General features: G+C 40.6%; 1 protein-coding gene across 8 annotated transcripts in view; it reads left to right on the plus strand.

Annotated features, from left to right (window-relative positions):
* The window catches only part of armc8 (armadillo repeat containing 8), a 112,217-nt gene that overhangs the window by 69,032 nt on the left and 22,896 nt on the right, over nucleotides 1-20,289 (plus strand). For all 8 annotated transcript variants that reach the window (XM_038789031.1, XM_038789029.1, XM_038789027.1 and 5 more), the window contains 4 exons: nucleotides 5,452-5,538; nucleotides 5,948-6,040; nucleotides 15,535-15,684; nucleotides 18,811-18,906. In XM_038789031.1, coding sequence (XP_038644959.1) covers nucleotides 5,452-5,538; nucleotides 5,948-6,040; nucleotides 15,535-15,684; nucleotides 18,811-18,906 — 426 coding nt within the window. The remainder of the gene's footprint in view (nucleotides 1-5,451; nucleotides 5,539-5,947; nucleotides 6,041-15,534; nucleotides 15,685-18,810; nucleotides 18,907-20,289) is intronic.

Raw genomic sequence — 20,289 nt, forward strand, 5'->3', positions numbered from 1 at the left:
GGGAACACCACCACCTGGAAGTTCCTCTCCAAGTCGCTCTCCATTCTGACTTGGAAATATATCGTCTTTCCTTTACTGTAATTGGTTCAAAATCCTGGAACTCCATCCCTAACAGCAATGTGGGTGTACCTGCACCACAGGGACTGCAGCCATTCAAGAAGGCAACTCACTACCACCTCCAGGGTAATTAGGGAAGGGCAATAAATGCTGGTCTAGCCAGTGAAGCCCCCAACCTATAAATGAATAAAAAGAAACACCTGGTTGCTAGCCTCAAAGCATTTGTGAAGTGCTGAACCTCTCCACAATGGTAGTTATAAGTTCCAATCATTTTGTTAAATATTTACCTCTACAAAAGTACTTTTGTTTCTATCATAATTCTACCATCCAACATTTATTTCACTTTTTGAAGGAATTTACATGGTGCTTAACTTCCTAGTTTGCTGCTTGTGAATGCTTCAATTTGGTTGGTTACCTGCCTGCTTGTTGTTTTTTATTCATTCATGGGATGTTGACATCGCAGGCTGTGCCAGACAATGCTTTCATGGTCATCATTCAACTTTTAATTCCAGATTTTTATTGAATTCAAATCTCAAATCTGCAGTGGCGGGATTTGAACCTGGGTCCCCAGAGCATTACTCTGGGTCTCTGGTTTACTAATCCAGTGACAATACCACTGCGCCACTGGTTTGCTAAAATCATTGCTGTTGCACGTCAAGGCATCTGTTTGACTTATTGGTAGACTGAAATTACTGGTGGGAAACGGGAAATTCCCACCACAAAGATCGCTAGCGTAGCTTTTTTCAAAGTAATCAGTGAGTGCTCTTGGGAGAACACAAAATTTGGGCTTATCGGTACATAGTGAATAAGAAGTAGTAATACCCGCTGTCTTTCTGTCATGCAAATTTGGTTGTGCCATTGCAACTCCTGTCTAACATTTAATTAAAATGCGGAGTGTATCAATAGACATCCCCAATAGAGATATGTTTCTGCCTCTCAATTGTTATGTGGATCATGTCCGAGAAATGAAACTACTCGGACAGATCTTTGCTACGCTTTATGAACATTAGGTTACCAAGACTTTGCTGGAGGAGCTAGAAGAGACGGACCACTTGTCACCTAATATGGAACCCTTTGTGCATCTTTTCCCTCTCTCATAGTAAGGATTCTTCAGAGGCCCGAGTAGAAAAAAAATAGTTATTTTTGAATTCCCTAATTATTCGGCTGAATGTTTAATGATATAGCTTGTGGTGATCTGCAACCATTATGATTGCTGCGCAGTGATCATTAAACGAGTGATTCATTCCCAAAAGTGGAGGCAGTTCTACTTCAGTTGTGCTATTTGATGAGCCATTCTGTGTTCTGATTCACAATTTAGTACCTTATCTCTTGGTATAGTAGTTGAAACAAATCATTTAACACAGAAGGACTCCTACTTATAATAGAAACTCCACAATTGTAGGCATATAAATGGCTACAGGGTAGTAAGAGAATGATGGGGAAATTAGGGATCAAAAAAGGGATCTACACAAGGCGGCAAGGGACTTGATGAGGCACCAACAGAATATTTTACACCTTTGGCAAAGATGAAGATGCAGCCGAAATCATAGCAAAAAAAGGGTGTATTTGAGGTACTGGATGGGCTAGAAATTGAAAATGGAAGGCATTAGAAAGGCTGGCTGAAAGTTGTTAAGTTACCAGGATCAGATTGAATGCATCCAAGAATGCTGAAGGAATGAAGGGTGGAAATTGCTGAGGTACTGGCCATAATCTCTCAGTTCTCCTTGGATATGGAATTGGTGCCACAGGTCTGGAGAATTGCAATTATTGTACCCTCTTTCAAAAAAGAATATTGATAAATCCAGCAAGCCACAGGACAGTCACTTTAAACTTAAAAAAAATAAAATAAATTTAGAGTACCCAATTAATTTTTTCCAATTAAGGGGCAATTTAGAATGGCCAATCCACCCAGCCTGCATATTTTTGGCTTGTGGGGGCGAAACCCACGCAAACACGGGGAAAATATGCAAACTCCATACGGACTGTGACCTAGAGCCGGGATTGAACCTGGGACCTCGGCACTGTGAGGCAGCAGGGCTACAGTCACTTTAAACTTGGTGGTGGGAAAAAAAATTAGAAATAATTATCCTGGACAATGTTAACATTCACTTGGCCAGGTGCAAAATAAATAAGGAAAGCCGGAATGGAATTGTTAAAGGAAAATTGTGTTTAACTTGATTGAATATTTTGGTGAGGTAACAAAGAGGTTGGTATGGGTAATGCAGCTAATGTGTACATGGACTTCCAATAGGCATTTGATAAAGTTGCATTCTGCTTGCCACAAATGTTGAAGCTCACTGAATAAAACAGGCAATGTCAGCTGGATACAACGTTGGCTGAGTGGCAGGAAACATTGAGGTAAATGGTTGTTTTTCAAACAGGAGGATGGTATACAGTTGGGTTCCCCAGGGGTCAGCACTAGCATCATGACTTTTCTTGATATTATTACAATCCCAGACCAGACCCTAACAGTGGCTAGGATACTGAACCAAAACCCCAATATTTAGTTTATTTGTAAGACAGTGCAGTGAATGCATGAAGAAATAGTGATTGGAGATTTTTGAAACAAAACTTTATTATGATTACAGTATTAACGACCACAAGAATTGAGGATTGCGTCCCAGGGGTGATAGAGGAAGACCAGTCTGGGTTTGTTAAAGGCAGACAACTCAATACCAATGTCCGGAGACTTTTGAATATTATTATGATGCCCTCCGAGGGAGGGGAGGCGGAGGTGGTAACAGCGATAGACACAGAGAAAGCCTTTGACCGGGTGGAGTGGGAGTACCTGTGGGAAAAGCTGGGGAGGTTCGGGTTTGGTGAGGGCTTTATTGGCTGGGTGAAATTGCTGTACCAGGCGCCTGTAGGAAGTGTATGTACAAACCGGCTGAGGTGGGGAACGAGGCAGGGGTGTCCCCTCTCCCCGTTACTATTTGCCCTAGCTATAGAACCGCTAGCTATGGCGCTGAGAGCCTCGAGGAACTGGCGGGGACTGGTTTTGGGGACGGGACGGGGGGGACATCGGGTCTCGCTATACGCGGATGATTTGCTCCTGTACAATTTGGACCCTGTGGAGGGGATGGGGGAGGTTCTGCGGATCCTGAGGGATTTTGGTAGTTTTTCAGGGTACAAACTGAACATGGGAAAGAGCGAGTTGTTTGTGATCCAGGCCAAGGGACAGGAGGAGAGACTGTAAGAGCTGCCGCTCCGGATGGTAGAGAAAAGTTTTTGTTACCTGGGTATACAGGAAATGGGATGCCCTGCACAGGCTCAACCTGACCTGGTTGGTGGAGCAGATGGAAGGGGACTTTAAAAGGTGGGACATGCTCCTGCTGTCACTGGCAGGGAGGGTGCAGACTGTGAAAATGACTGTCCTCCTCAGATGTTTGTTTGTCTTTCAGTGCCTCCCCATCTTTATCCCTAAGGCCTTTTTTAAGCGGGTGAGCAGGATCATTACGGGCTTTGTGTGGGCGAATAAGACCCCGCAAGTAAGGAGATCTGCCTTTAACAAACCCAGTCTGGTCTTCCTCTATCACCCCTGGGACGCAATCCTCAATTCTTGTGGCCGTTAATATTGTATTCATCATAAAGTTTTGTTTCAAAAATTTCCAATCACTATTTCTTCATGCATTCATTGCTAGGTGGTGCCAGTCCAGAGATAGTGATCTTTGGAGTGTCAGAAGACCCGGGAGTTCAGGGGGCGAAAGAGGCCGACGTCTTGGCCTTTGCCTCCCTAGTAGCCCAGAGACGGATTTCATTAATATGGAGGGACTTGAAGCCCTCCCAGTGCAGAGACTTGGGTTAACAATATGGCTGGGTTTCTCAGCCTCGAGAAAATAAAGTTTGCCATAAGAGGGTCTACGCTAGGGTTTTCTTGGAGGTGGCAGCCGTTCGTCGACTTTCTCTGGGAAAATTAAAATGTCAGCAGCAATATGTAGGGGGTGGGGGGGGGGGTGAGTGCTTCATTGGGATGGTGTGGGAAGACTGAGTCGCCTGGGGTAATGTCTATTTCATGGTTATTGTATATTCTCTTTTTGCACTATGTTAATATTTACTCTAGTTTGTTTTGTTATTATTGTTACTACTGTTTTATGAAAAATTCGGCAAAATCTTAATAAAAAATGCTTTTTAAAAAAATGAATACAATATTAACTTCACATCCGAAAAGAACAGCTTACAATCACCCCTCAAAAACTACTACTCAATTTCCCATTAAACAACAAGAAAAAGAAACATACAGCTCTCAATCTGTCTTGCTATGTGAGAATTGTGGACTCGGAGTCAGTCAGATCAGAATTCAACTCTTCCAAAACCTTTTCCCAAAAACTCCCTCTTGAAAGCCTATCAAAATGTCTCTCTGCATTCCTTGGCTCCACCCAGCAATGACCTCATCTCCCCAAGCTTAAAAAAAACAAATGACCTCTGCAGGCTGCAAAGCACATTAACTCCCTGGGGACTTTACCAGTCAAACCACAGTCGTTTTTTCCAGACTGAAAAACACATTCCTTTGTCAATTTCACCTTCTCATAGAATCATAGAATTTACAGTGCAGAAGGAGGCCATTCGGCCCATTGAGTCTGCACCTGCCCTTGGAAAGAGCACCCCACTCAAGCACATGCTTCCAACACCCCATCCCCATAACCCAGTAACCCCAATTAACCTTTTTGGACACTAAGGGCAATTTAGCATGGCCAATCTACCTTACCTGCACATCTTTAGACTGTGGGAGGAAACCCAGGCAAACATGGGGAGAAGGGGCTGGTTTAGCACACTGGGCTAAATCGCTGGCTTTTAAAGCAGACCCAGGCAAGCCAGCAGCACGGTTCAATTCCCGTACCAGCCTCCCCGAACAGGCCGGCGCCGGAATGTGGTGACTAGGGGCTTTTCACAGTAACTTAATTGAAGCCTACTCGTGACAATAAGCGATTTTCATTTCATTTCATTTCATTTCATTTCATTTTTTCAAGTGCAAACTCCACACAGTGTGCTAAAAGCACCCAGGCTCTGCAAAACAATTATTTTTAAACCAACATGATCGCTGGAGCCAAACACACTCTAACCCCAAACATTTAACCCTTGAATTGCCCAATACTTAGAATGCCTGAAGTCTTCCAATCGTCACAGTACGCATTAATGACTTAGACTTAAATGTACAGGGCATCACTTCAAAATTGCAGAGAACACAAAACTTGGAAGTATTGTGAACTGTGAACATTGAATTCGGGGGGGGGGGTGCAGGCTGGTGAACACCTGCCTTGAATTTAATGCAGAAAAAAGTGCTTTTGAGGTGTAATGTTGAAAGCACCACCGTCAATTTTCACTGGAATATTTTGCTTGCTAAACCATGTTGGAGAATACAGTTGATGAAGTAGCCTGTTTCCTTTTATCTTTCAGTTATTACAAAATGCTCCTGATGAGGTCCTTGTCGTGGCGTCATCAACACTGTGCAACCTTCTCCTTGAATTCTCTCCAAGCAAAGAGGTTTGCCTTTATTAAATGAATGGGCATATAACTGCCACTGCTGTTGGTATTAATTATTAAATGCACCCGAAAGTTATCTGCCGACTGCCAAAATAAGTTGTTGGCAATTTGTTTCATATATTAATTTGGCCGTAAGAAGATTTAAAATCTTATTCTATTGTCCAACTGAATTACATTTTTATACTATTAATTTGCCATTGGAATAATGCAACACAAAATTACTCAAAGGTGATTGGTTTAAATTGTTAGTGCTGTGGCTGTTGAAATGGCGACCGTCAAGGCGATACATAATTTTGGTCGGATTTTTATGTCAGTTATCAGATTCCGACCCTTTGGGAAGAGCTAGAAATCCTTTTTTGAAATAAATTAATTGTAAAAAAAAACCGTAATATAATCTTGTATTTTACAGCCTATCTTGGAGTCAGGAGCTGTAGAGCTACTGTGTAACCTGACTCAGAGTGAAAATCCAGCCCTCAGAGTTAATGGAATATGGGCTTTAATGGTAAGAACTTCTCGTACTAAGGCTCATCTATTGTACTGTTTAAAATATTTTGTTCTTACAGTCTCTCACTATTTAGACAATGGTTCAAGAGGTTTCTTTTGTTTGCAGCCCCACTCATTTTAGTTGTAGAGCTGTCTGGATGACAGGTCTGTTACTTAGTTGCTTTTTCCAATGTGTTTGTTGCAAAGTTTACTTTCTGCAAAACACAGATAGATGGAAAGACAGCCTCTGCATGAGTAGAAACAATTATTTGACATTTAAGTTCCACCAAGTAGACACTTTTAAGCTTTTTCTGCATGTGCTGAATTTGCAATGGGCAATATTGAAGATTATTTTGAGATTTGGTAGAAAACAAGATCCCACATTTAACAGTTAAGTGTAGGAATGTTATCAAAAAAACTGTAATTAAATTAAAAAGCTTAATGCACTCCCTTTCCAATCAGTCCTTCAATTTGCTGTTTTTCCAGTATTCTTTGCCATCCCTTTTTTGAAGGCGGGAGAATTAACAACATATTACCAAACCAAAGAGATTAGACAAGGATGACTAAATACTTGGGTCAAAGATTTGCAGTGAAGATTTTTTTGAGCACTTGTGCTTTGTGGGAATCAATGGTGATGCACACATTTGTATCCCATCCATAACTTCCTCAGAGAGGGTGGTGTTAAGCTGCATTCTTGAACTGCTGCAGTCTATATGGTGTAAGTAGACCCACAGTGGTGTTAGGGAGTCTCAGGAATTTGACTCAGTAACGATGATGGAATGGTGATGTATTTCCAAGTCAGGTTGGCATTTGATTTGGTATGGAGCTTGATGGTGTTCCCATGCATCAATTCCCTATGTTTCTCCAGGCAATAGAGCTGACATTTTTGGAAGGTGCTGTCAAAAAAGCCTTGTTGAATTACTGCTGTGCATCTTGTACATGGTACCCACTGCAGCCACGGTGCACTGATGGTAGAGGAAGCGAATGTTTAAGATGGTGGATGGAGTACCAAGTGGGGTGTTTTGCCCTGGGTGATGTTGAGCTTCTAGTCAGGTGTTGAGTATTCCATCGCAATCTTGACTTTTGCCTTGAATTTGATGGACAAGGTTTGGGATGTCGGGAGTTGAGTTATTCACGACAGAACACCAAGCCTCTGATCTGTTCTTGTAGCCACAGTATTTGTGTGGCTCATTCAGTTATGCTTCTGGACAATGGTGACCCTGCAAAATGTTGAGGTGAAGAATTCAATGATGGTAATGCTGTTGAATGGCAGGGTGGCTAGATTCTCTTTTTTTTTGTTGGGAATGTTTATTCCCTGGAGTGTGGGGGGGCTGGTTTAGCTCACTGGGCTAAATCGCTGGCTTTTAAAGCAGACCAAGCAGGCCAGCAGCACGGTTCGATTCCCGTACCAGCCTCCCCGGACATGCGCCGGAATGTGGCGACTAGGGGCTTTTCACAGTAACTTAATTGAAGCCTACTCGTGACAATAAGCAATTTTCATTTCATTTTCGTTTCATTTCATTTTCATAAATGTTACTTGCCATTTGTCAACCCAAGGCTGAATGTTGTCCAGATCTTGCTCCACGTGGGGACGGACTGCTTCATTATTTGAGGAGTTGCATGCAGAATTGCAAGCAACGCTGTCATCAGTGGACATCCATCAGTGGCAGATGGAGGATCACTAATGAAGCAACTGAAGATGGTAGGGCCGTGGACCCTATCCTGAGGAACTCCTACAATTATGTACTTGGAGCTGACATGATCAGCTGGCAACAAACATAGCCATCTTTCTTTGTGCTAGTTATGACTCTGGCCATCTCGCGCTCTCTTTCTCTGTCTCTCCTTCCCCCCCCCTCCGCAATTTCCATTGCCCTCAATCTTGCTAGGGCTCCTTGTTGCCAGACTTGGTCAAGTACTGCTTTAATGTCAAGGACAGTCACTCGCACATCACCTCTGGAATCCAGCTCTTTTGTCCATGTTTGGAAGGAGGCTCCAATAAGGCTTGAAGTGGTGTTCCTGACAGAACCCAAACTGAGCACCTGTGAGCTTGGATTGGTGAGGAAGTGCTTTTGGTGGTATGTTTTCATCTGTGCTGATGGCCCTCGTGTACTTCATTCAAGTGACTTGTGCATGAATGAGCCCAGACAGAATTTTGATAGGCAATTCAAGCACAGGATGAAGGAAGCACAACCATGTCTTTGCCTCTTCTTGCTCAATGTCCACATGTGCTCAGTTGCATTAGAAGATAAGTGATCAATAGTAGGAATAGGCTGACTTTGTTTTCTCCACCTTAGTGCAAGGCTGCTGGTATCCCTCTGTGACTGTATCATATCAGCTAATTCAGGACATACGCTGCTGGTGTATGTGGCTCAATATCACATATTCAATCAGTGAATCATCTCAGGAGCCAAATTCTCACTGAATTTATAAGGATTGAAATTTTGGGAGAATGCACAACTCCTTCATTTTTATTGTGATTTGTGTACTCCAGACAAAAACAATAATTGGTGTTTGAATAAATGATTATCTTCAAACTGGCAAAATAGATTAAAATAAAATACCAAAATGTTGGACTTTATCCGGCAAATATATAGCTGGATTATTTTAAGACATTTTTGTACTTCATGCCAATTGTGTGAGTTTAAGCATAGACCCCAAATTGTTAATTAGTCCATATAACTCTGGTCTTGACCGCCTGCTAAATATTGTTTGTAAATCTTGATATTGATTCCTTTCTCGCATCTTTCTCCCATTCTCAATCATGTTTAATTTAACACATATAACTCCAATATGCATCAGGTTGCTCACAATTGTTGGCTATTAAAGCATGGAAGATGGCTGGCTACTTGTGCCAATGTCCCTGTGGCCAACACTCTACTAAGGCTATCTACTTAGTTTATTTTCCCATATGCTTTTGCTCTACAAATATTTATCTACTTCAGTATTTAAGAGCCATTATGTTCCGGTTTATTTCAGAGTAAACCTCTGTTGAAGAAAATTCTCCCATTGTTCCCTTCTTCAGGTACTGGTTCCTTGGTTACATCTTTTACTGCTGATGTTTCTTTGTAACATTATTTTGACCTGACTAAAGACTGGTTCAATTAATATGTGAACTTTGCTTTACAACTATAATTTTCATGACATATTTCCCAGATATTTAACGCTTTCAATGAAGTACAGTTTTGCAGTGTTAAATCTGCTTGCATCTCTGTAGAAGTGAAAATGATGTACCTCAGGTGTCACAATCCCAGGATGTCCTAAAGCCTTTTAATGCCAATCTAGTTTTGACAGGTAGTCACTATTCTAATGTAGGAAACACAGCAGCCATTTGCTGACAGTAAGCTTTATTAAGCAGCAATCTGATGATGGCCAGATAATCTGCTTTTGTGATATTGATGTAGAGGGGTAAATATTGAACAGCGATAATCCCCCTGCCCTTCTTCGGTTATAGTGCTTTGGGACCTTTTGTGTTTCTGAGAGAGCAGATAGGGTCTCAGTTTATAATTTCATGTGAAAGACAGCAGTTCCAACTGTGCAGCACTCCTTCAGTACTTTTTTCTTTCATGGGATGTGGGGATGATGTGGGGATCACTGTAAAGGTCAGACCATTCGGAATTGTCCCTCAACTGAGTGGCTTGATGAGCCATTTCAGAGTCAACCATATTGCTGTGGGTCTATGGTCAGACAGAGTAAGGATGGCAGATTTCCTTCTGTAAAGGGAATATCATGATTCAGATGTATTTTTTTGCAACAATTGATGATCTTCCAGATTATTTAATTTAAAATTCTACCAGCTGCTGTGGTGTGATTTGAACCCTTGTTCCTAGATCTTAAACCTGGGCCTCTAGATTATTAGTCCAGGGCATTAACAGTGTGCCACCATCTCCTAGAGTGTCAGCCTCAGTTTTTGTGCTCAAATCTCTAGAGTGAGATATTAGCACATTGACAGAGTGGTTAGCACTGCTGCCTCACAGTGCCAGAGCCTTGAGTTCGATTCCGGCCTTGGGTGACTGTCTGTGTGGAGGTTGTATGGATGCCTGCATGGGTTTCCTCCGGGTGCTCCGGGTTCCACCCACGGTCCAAGGATGTGCAGGTTAGGTGGATTGTCCATGCTAAATTGCGCCTTGGTGTCCAAAGGTGTGTAAGTTAGGTTATTGGGATAGGGCGGGGGAGTAGGCCTAGGTAGCATGCTCTTTTGGAGGGTCCATGCAGACTCGATGGGCTGAATGGCTCCTCCTCCACTGTAGGCATTCTATGTATTCATAATCTTTTGCCTCAAAGTACTCCCGACTTAATCATGGCTGGCATAGCACTATTATTGAAATGTTAGCTGACTTTGCTGTTCAAAAGTAAATATCAAGATTCTGGTGCGGCCTTAATTATTGGTGCTGTGATGTACCCCAAATGTATGCAAACAATTAATAAAAAAGAAATAAAGCCAGATCATCTGGCTTTGAGTTATTCTATTGTTCATCCATTCATTGTAGATTATCCCATACAAATTACAGTTTTTGTCCTCCTTTTCTCATGATTTGAATTCAAGCTTTTGATACAAGCTAAACTGGTGCATAAAGGATCATCTTACCCAAGTATATTTTTCTGTCAGATATCCCAGTTATTTGAAAATCTTTTGGAACAGGAGGGAAGTACGAATGGATATATTGGTCGAGACTGGGTCCAAACTTGGGTGCCTTGATCAGAAATCTATACCAGAATACACTTGTAGACAAATCTGTCTAATGAGATTACCACAGCTTTTTATGCAATATGTGAGTGAATTGGATAACCTTGATAGCATTTGTTTATCAATTTGTGGATTACTGTGTCAATTTGAAGTTGGAACCTCAGAATTTAGCTTGTATTCAATAATGGAATGCAGAATGTGGATCTCTTGAGACATATCTGCTGATAAGAATTCCATAGCTGTTCAAAAACAGCTGACATGTAATGTTCTATTTCATGCCATGCTGAACATTGTCATTTCTTTTGAAAAAAAGCCTTCAAACTAAGGTGATGTGTGATTTCGCTTTCAGACTTAGCTGAATTGGAGATAATTATAAGCCTTGCAACTCTTCTATGATGAGGTGACCGTGCTCCAGGCTGTACTATTGTCATAATAAGCTGCTATGACCAAATGCACTGGTTGGAGTGTTATTTTCTTATTGTACTCACTTATTTAGACATGGTATGACAATATTGAGAAATTTAATATTTAGATTTTCATTTGTTGCCGTTGAACATTCTCAGAGCATACGGTGCATCTGCTGTAATGTAACTGTCTCAGCCTGTCTAAGAAAAGGTCCGGTCCCCTCCAGTGTGGCAGTTTTTGAAGTGAAGGACCAACTGTTAGACTTATGAAGTCAAGTCATATCTATCTAACTCATTTTAAACCTGTGATTTTAATGAAGTTGGTGAAGAGAGCGATATTGTACACTTTAACTTTATAAGATTAAGGGTAGAAATCTGTGGGATGAAGGTAGAATGTTAAGAATTCAATGGTGAATTGGTTAGATAATTGAGAGTTGGGGGTAGTAAATGTTTCAATGTGCAACTGTGATTATTTCTTTGGAGAAGCACTACTAACGCTCAATGGAAGGACAAAAGGTGAGCGGGAGTCAGGGATTCTGGGCAGCTAAAATTCTCTTTTGACTTCATTGTGAATTTATACAAACAGTGAGGCAGGATACGTGGCACTAACGTCGCAGTCCTGTTTCAACACCAGATTTGTAGTGGCTTATGAAATGAAAATTGCTTATTGTCATGAGTAGGCTTCAATGAAGTTACTGTGAAAAGCCCCTAGTCACCACATTCCAGCGCCTGTTCGGGGAGGCTGGTACGGGAATTGAACCGCCTGGGTCTGCTTTAAAAGCCAGCGATTTAGCCCAGTGTGCTAAACCAGCCCCTTATGAAGGTGGAATGATTTCTTTTTCCTATTTTGGTCCCATTTCTTACTGTAAGTTGAAAAATACTGAAACATATTTGTAATGTCAATAGAGATCTCAACTATGCAATACTGGAACTTGTATAATAAATGATTCAAATTTACTACGTCACATTTTGCAGGACAATTTCTTTTACAGCACTTAATCATTGTAATAAGAACATAAGAACATAAGAACTAGGAGCAGGAGTAGGCCATCTGGCCCCTCAAGCCTGCTCCGCCATTCAATTAGATCATGGCTGATCTTTTGTGGACTCAGCTCCACTTTCCGGCCCGAACACCATAACCCTTAATCCCTTTATTCTTCAAAAAACTATCTATCTTTACCTTAAAAACATGTAATGAAGGAGCCTCAACTGCTTCACTGGGCAAGGAATTCCATAGATTCACAACCCTTTGGGTGAAGAAGTTCCTCCTAAACTCAGTCCTAAATCTACTTCCCCTTATTTTGAGGCTATGTCCCCTAGTTCTGCTGTCACCCGCCAGTGGAAACAACCTGCCCGCATCTATCCTATCTATTCCCTTCATAATTTTAAATGTTTCTATAAGATCCCCCCTCATCCTTCTAAATTCCAACGAGTACAGTCCCAGTCTACTCAACCTCTCCTCATAATCCAATCCCTTCAGCTCTGGGATTAACCTAGTGAATCTCCTCTGCACACCCTCCAGCACCAGTTCGTCCTTTCTCAAGTAAGGAGACCAAAACTGAACACAATACTCCAGGTGTGGCCGCACTAACACCTTATACAATTGCAACATAACCTCCCTAGTCTTAAACTCCATCCCTCTAGCAATGAAGGACAAAATTCCATTTGCCTTCTTAATCACCTGTTGCACTTGTAAACCAACCTTCTGTGACTCATGCACTAGCACACCCAAGTCTCTCTGAACAGCGGCATGCTTTAATATTTTATCGTTTAAATAATAATCCCGTTTGCTGTTATTCCTACCAAAATGGATAACCTCACATTTGTCAACATTGTATTCCATCTGCCAGACCCGAGCCCATTCACTTAACCTATCCAAATCCCTCTGCAGACTTCCAGTATCCTCTGCACTTTTCGCTTTACCACTCATCTTAGTGTCATCTGCAAACTTGGACACATTGCCCTTGGTCCCCAACTCCAAATCATCTATGTAAATTGTGAACAATTGTGGGCCCAACACGGATCCCTGAGGGACACCACTAGCTACTGATTGCCAACCAGAGAAACACCCATTTATCCCAACTCTTTGCTTTCTATTAATTAACCAATCCTCTATCCATGCTACTACTTTACCCTTAATGCCATGCATCTTTATCTTATGCAGCAACCTTTTGTGTGGCACCTTGTCAAAGGCTTTCTGGAAATCCAGATATACCACATCCATCGGCTCCCCGTTATCTACTGCACTGGTAATGTCCTCAAAAAATTCCACTAAATTAGTTAGGCATGACCTGCCTTTTACGAACCCATGCTGCGTCTGCCCAATGGGACAATTTCTATCCAGATGCCTCGCTATTTCTTCCTTGATGATAGATTCCAGCATCTTCCCTATTACCGAAGTTAAGCTCACTGGTCTATAATTTCCTGCTTTCTGCCTACCTCCTTTTTTAAACAGTGGCGTCACGTTTGCTAATTTCCAATCCACCGGGACCACCCCAGAGTCTAGTGAATTTCGGTAAATTATCACTAGTGCATCTGCAATTTCCCTAGCCATCTCTTTTAGCACTCTGGGATGCATTCCATCAGGGCCAGGAGACTTGTCTACCTTTAGCCCCATTAGCTTGCCCATCACTCCCTCCTTAGTGATAACAATCCTCTCAAGGTCCTCACCTGTCATAGCCTCATTTCTATCAGTCGCTGGCATGTTATTTGTGTCTTCCACTGTGAAGACCGACCCAAAAAACCTGTTCAGTTCCTCAGCCATTTTCTCATTTCCCATTATTAAAACTCCCTTCTCATCCTCTAAAGGACCAATATTTACCTTAGCCACTCTTTTTTGTCTTATATATTTGTAAAAACTTTTACTGTCTGTTTTTATATTCTGAGCAAGTTTACTCTCATACTCTATCTTACTCTTCTTTATAGCTTTTTTAGTAGCTTTCTGTTGCCCCCTAAAGATTTCCCAGTCCTCTAATCTCCCAGCAATCTTTGCCACTTTATATGCTTTTTCCTTCAATTTGATACTCTCCCTTATTTCCTTAGATATCCACGGTCGATTTTCCCTCTTTCTTCCGTCCTTCCTTTTTGTTGGTATAAACCTTTGCTGAGCACTGTGAAAAATCGCTTGGAAGGTTCTCCACTGTTCCTCAACTGTTCCACCATAAAGTCTTAGCTCCCAGTCTACCTTAGCTAGTTCTTCTCTCATCCCCTTGTAATCTCCTTTGTTTAAACACAAAACACTAGTATTTGATTTTACTTTCTCACCCTCCATCTGTATTTTGAATTCCACCATATTGTGATCGCTCCTTCCGAGAGGATCCCTAACTATGAGATCATGAATCAATCCTGTCTCATTACACAGGACAAGATCTAGGACCGCTTGTTCCCTCGTAGGTTCCATTACATACTGTTCTAGGAAACTATCGCGGATACATTCTATAAACTCCTCCTCACGGTTGCCTTGACCGACCTGGTTAAACCAATCGACATGTAGATTAAAATCCCCCATGATAACTGCTGTACCATTTCTACATGCATCAGTTATTTCTTTGTTTATTGCCTGCCCCACCATCTCGTTACTATTTGGTGGCCGATAGACTACTCCTATCAGTGACTTTTTCGCCTTACTATTCCTGATTTCCACCCAAATGGATTCAACCTTATCCTCCATAGCACCGATGTCATCCCTTACTATTGCCCTGATGTCATCCTTAAATAACAGAGCAACACCACCTCCCTTACCATCCACTCTGTCCTTCCGAATAGTTTGATACCCTCGGATATTTAACTCCCAGTCGTGACCATCCTTTAACCATGTTTCAGTAATGGCCACTAAATCATAGTCATTCACGATGATTTGTGCCACCAACTCATTTACTTTATTCCGAATACTACGAGCATTCAGGTAAAGTACACTTATGTTGGTTTTTTTACCTCTGTTTTGAATCTTAACATCTCCAGTTTTATTCCTTTTTTTATTACTGGGCCTATTCACTGTGCTCCCCTCAGTCACTGTACCTTGTACTGTCGCCCTTATGGATTTTTGACTATGTCTTCTCTGCTCTTGCTAAATATTGTAAAGGTTGTGAAATAAAACCAATATTTTACACTACGTAATTTAACTTTTGTGCCGTGTACTGTCTGATGTAGAAGTTAGCACTAAACCCATTTTTAAAACGAAGATCAGTTTGTACTTTATTTTTGAAACTGGCAAAGGAATGTATTGTGTATATACCCCATTGTTTCCTTGTTGTGTTCGTTCTCGCATATGCCCACATATTCTTCTTATGCGCAAAGTTTTAAAATAAAATAGATATGTCAAAGGGAAGTCGTAAAGATTTAAGAAACGGCTATAAAAGATATGCTGCACATAATTTTCCCATCAAGAGGGGACTAACAAAATCATCTAACTTTTTATGTTTTTAGAATATGGCTTTTCAAGCTGATCAGAAGATAAAGACAGACATTTTGCGAGGACTGAGTACGGAACAGCTATTCAGATTGCTGTCCGATTCAGATGTGAATGTACTAATGAAGACTCTGGGGCTCCTCAGGAATCTTCTTTCCACTAGGCCTGTATGTATTTGTAATTTGAATCTCAGAACTTTTCTATTCCAACCAACCTCTCTCTGATCTTGAGTGTTATGATGTTGAGCTGCTAAAATGACCCTGGTCTGGAAGATGACCAAACCCAGGAATTGTAGATAATTATAAAAGTGATGAAATCAATCGGGAGTATAACAATAACTGTTTATAAATTTCAGAATCATGGCCAGTGACCTTTTAAAGATTTGCACCTCTTAAAAAGTGTACATGCATATAGCATTAAACAAGACCCCAAGAAATGATCTTTTATATATTTGCAGGTAATCATAAGTATGTAGGTGTGTACAGAAATTATAAATAACCATTAACAGTATTTCCAGGAGAGGTTCCATTCTTCGGTTCTGGAGAATCTTGGATTTCTGTGTGAAAAATCTTCGACCTGTTATTTACTTGATATATAAAAATGGTACTCTCTTGAATTTCAGAAGCAACTATTTCCCACTTGATGCAAAAGAAACACCTTCATTTCAGTATTGTATTTTCTACTCCTTTCTGATTTGAGTTTGTTCATTTCACACATTATCCCAGCTAAGAGGACAGACATGCAATTTATTTCCCTGATTTTCATCAATATTGTTATGAAACTTCTTGAGCTTAGAAGGGAGTGACTAGAGAACTTTATATTTCCACCCTCTGCTCATCAGCAGTTCAAATTAATAAGCCTTCATAAAGACAGGCATGCTCAGAATCTAGAAATTCATGCTGCGAACGACTGGGATTTCAATGTTCTGCAGAAAGTACTATTGCAACAGTAGTTATTAAGTATCCACGTGAAATCTGATTTTCAGCACATTAAGTTGCTTAATAATTATAGCTCTGGACCTCTTTTTATAATGGCATTTGCATTATTCAGAGGTCATAATACTTACAGAAATATTGTTAGTAGGACCTAATAATTCAGAGCTTCATAGAAATTGCATAAAGAAGATGTGCAGCATTCTGTAAATCCCTCACTGGTGTTAATTTTCAACTGGAGTAACCTAATTAGAAATAACCTTTCTGTACCCTTTCCTTGTATATCTTTACAGTAGATCATGGCACATAAGTCGATCCGACATATAAGATGACCACAAGTTTTCCACAAGCACCAAATGTATGTTTAGCCTGTATTTAGCATATATGTTGACCCCTTCTTTCTTTGGCTAATTTTCCTCCGTCTATCTGGATTATATCAGTTTCAAAAAGATCAACTTTAAAAATATTTTTGAAATGCAGTATGACTATATAACACCATTTGCTGAAACCTTTCACACCTCTCATTTTAGTATGCGCACAATTGTCTGCAGTCCTCTCACTGTGGCCCAACTAATGTGCGTAAATTCAATGTCACTTGCTTTTAAGTTCAGCGCAACAAATAAGAAAAAAATCAAGAATCCTGTTTGTAGTTGACCAATCAATTTTTAAAAACCCAGCAGCATTTATTAATTATATTAAAAATTGAGGAAAAATTAGAGCAAAAGACCTTGCCTCCCCTTTTTCTTCATATTTCACAATTGTTTATTTTTTCCATTGTTCAGAATGGAATTCTTTTAACACCTGTTGCAGAATTCAATTTCTGCTTTATTTACAAGTGTAAACATTTGTGCAAGGAATAATTTTGGTCAAAGGTTATCTCCTCTAATTTATAGTGTTATTACCCCTGGATGAGTGCACGGTCAATTCCAACCCCATAGACCCTGGAGCCCCAATTTAAGTGAATTAACCAATAATTTGTGCTTTCCGAAGATAACCATTGACTGGTCCCATGAGTTACAGACACCAGATTTATAAGTAAAACTATAACAAGCGGTTTATTCATAAAAAGAAGAAAATACAAACATAAAAGGAAATAACAGGATAATGGTCTACCAGACTACCTAATCCCAAGACTCTGTCCCACACTCCAGCTAGTCACACATAAGACAGATACAAGGTAAGGGTTGGTGAAGAATATAAAAAAACAGGGATTAAAGGGTAGGTTTGAGATTAGTATTTACTGCTGTGGTAGCAGTTTCTGAGAAATAGATTTATTTAAGAGGTTCAGCTTGGCGCAACTCCGTCCTTCCACTACCAGATGACGTTTCACCTAAGAATATCAGGTTGCTGCGATTCTGCTCATCGGCCACCAGATGCAGCTGGGCCCAGGGTGTTCAGATCAGTGCAGTTCTTCTTGCTGGCTACCAGATGGTGCTGTACATAGGATTCTCAGGTCGGTGCACTTCTGCCTTTCTACCACCAGATGGAGCTTTCACCTCCCTGTGTGATTCTTGCAGGCTGCCTGAGTAAACTCAGGTTCTACTGTTTTGACTCAACTCTACACCGGAACTCTGGCTGTTCTTTAAGGAATATTGTCAGTTTAAAATCCAATTTTGAGCTCTTCACAGCCACTGACACACAGCTCGAAGGTTACTGACCTTTGGGAGAATGGCTTGCACTTTCATATTCAGGATCTCGTTCCCAGTTCTGATGGCTGTCTGTGCCCCTTTAAACAAGGAAATCTTCACATATTTGGCTAGAATGTCTCTTAAAATCATCTTGCAGCAAGAGGAGAAGAGAGCCCTCAAGGTCCTTATTCCCTGGCTTTCCTCACGGAATTGAACAAAATATGGAACTCTCCAGAAGACCCACCTTCTTTCCTGAAAGTTTCTGACTGGCTTCACCAAGCACAGGCTACGATAAGAGAAGGCTGAACATTCCACATCCACCGATTGGCTGCTTGCCAAGTCTATCAAATGACATCACAGGATCTGCCATAGAACCTAACGATGCCTGGCCCAACTGGAGAGGGGTATTCTAGCTGTCTGGCATCTGTATTTTAACAGAAATCCCAAATGGCGCAGTAATGTTACAGCAGCAACCCAGAAGACTAAATCAAAGCAGGCAGCAGGACAAGAACACAAAGAAGGAAACAGGGCAGACAAAAGGTTTTACAACAATATCCTAACAGTATAATAGCAGGCTATGTTGCCTTGCATAATTTTTATTTCATCAGCCTTGCGTGCACTCATCAATCAGTATCATTTACTTTGTGATGGTATATGAAACAATTGAATATTGAAGGAAAGTCCGCTTGGTTTAACTTTTAAAATACATAATGTGACTCTGTTTTATTGCTAGCACATAGACCAGATAATGAGCACTCATGGAAAACAGATAATGCAAGCTGTGACCCTCATCCTTGAAGGAGAGCATAATACTGAAGTTAAAGAACAGGTAAGTTTCATTTTTCTTGGGCACATTTATGCTACACGCTGGAAACATTTTCATTTGAATATGTGTTATGTATATTGTCAATGTAAACAACCTGCAATTTATCCTTTCAACATGGAATATCAAAGCATAAATTGGATATGAAACCTAACTTTGCAGGGGCTGACATATTGTCTATGCAGTGTATTTGCCAAGTCTGGGTTGAATATAGATTCCACCTTTTCAGAATAGATGAAATGGCAGTTTCAGCACTTCCTTTAGCTCCTGCGTTTACCGCTGAGGACCCAGGTTTGACCCCGGCCCCGAGTCACTGTCTGTGTGGAGTGTGCACATTCTCCTGTTTCTCCATGGATCTCACCCCCACAACCCAAAGCTGTGCAGTTTAGGTGAATTGGCCACGCTAAATTGCCCCTTATTTGGAAAAAGTAATTGAGTACTTTAAATTTATTTTAAAAAAATCTCCTGCTTTTACCGTCGGTGGCAAGGCTTTTGACCATCTTGACCTCACACTGTGGAACTCTTTCCCTAAAGACCACTCACTGCCTTTTTATTTCTACCGCTGCATCCAAAAGCTTCCTCAAAATCTATTTCTTTAGCATTCCTATTGTTATTCCCACTAATCCTTCTGCTGCCACTTGCATCCATTTTTACCTCTGCACATGCTTTTGGACTTGTATTATGCTCCAGGCATGTGGTAAGTGCAAGTTGTATGTTCACATTAAAGGAAGCAGTTGGAATAAGATTGTTTCATCACTAGATTAGATCATGACCAATAATTGTAACATAAATTACTGATTATGCAAGTGAGTCTGTAGAAAGTAAACTGGATCTTTAGGGTTTGTTAATATTTCAAGATGGGTTTGCAGAAAAAAACTGAAATTGTTGAGTGCAAAATCATTTAAACACTAAACTGACAATACTCGGAGCTTTATTTAGCAGTTAAGTACACATTTTGAAAAATAATCAGATTACACTATCCAAATTGAATCCAATTTTAGTTTTGAACAGTAAACCTAGATAAGTCTAGCCAGTATTTAAAATATCGGTCCACACCAAAATTAAGTTGCCTTCTTTTAGGACTCGGTGCAAATATGATTTATTGGAATTTTTTGTTCTGTTTCTTTGCCCGATAATGCATTTAAAATATCTACTCCATGTTAATAGTAATAATCTTTTATTAGTGTCACAAGTAGGCTTACATTAACAATGCGATGAAGTTACTGTGTAATTTTGGTGTGGACAGATATTTTAAATACTGGCTAGACTTACCTATGTTTAATGTTCAAAACAAAAATTGGATCCAATTTGGATAGTGCAACCTGATTATTTTTTAAAATATGTACCTGGCTGCTAAATAAAGCTCTGAGTATTGTCAGGATAGTGTTT

This window comes from Scyliorhinus canicula, chromosome 2 (genome assembly GCF_902713615.1).
Source record: "Scyliorhinus canicula chromosome 2, sScyCan1.1, whole genome shotgun sequence".
Classification (NCBI taxonomy): domain Eukaryota; kingdom Metazoa; phylum Chordata; class Chondrichthyes; order Carcharhiniformes; family Scyliorhinidae; genus Scyliorhinus; species Scyliorhinus canicula.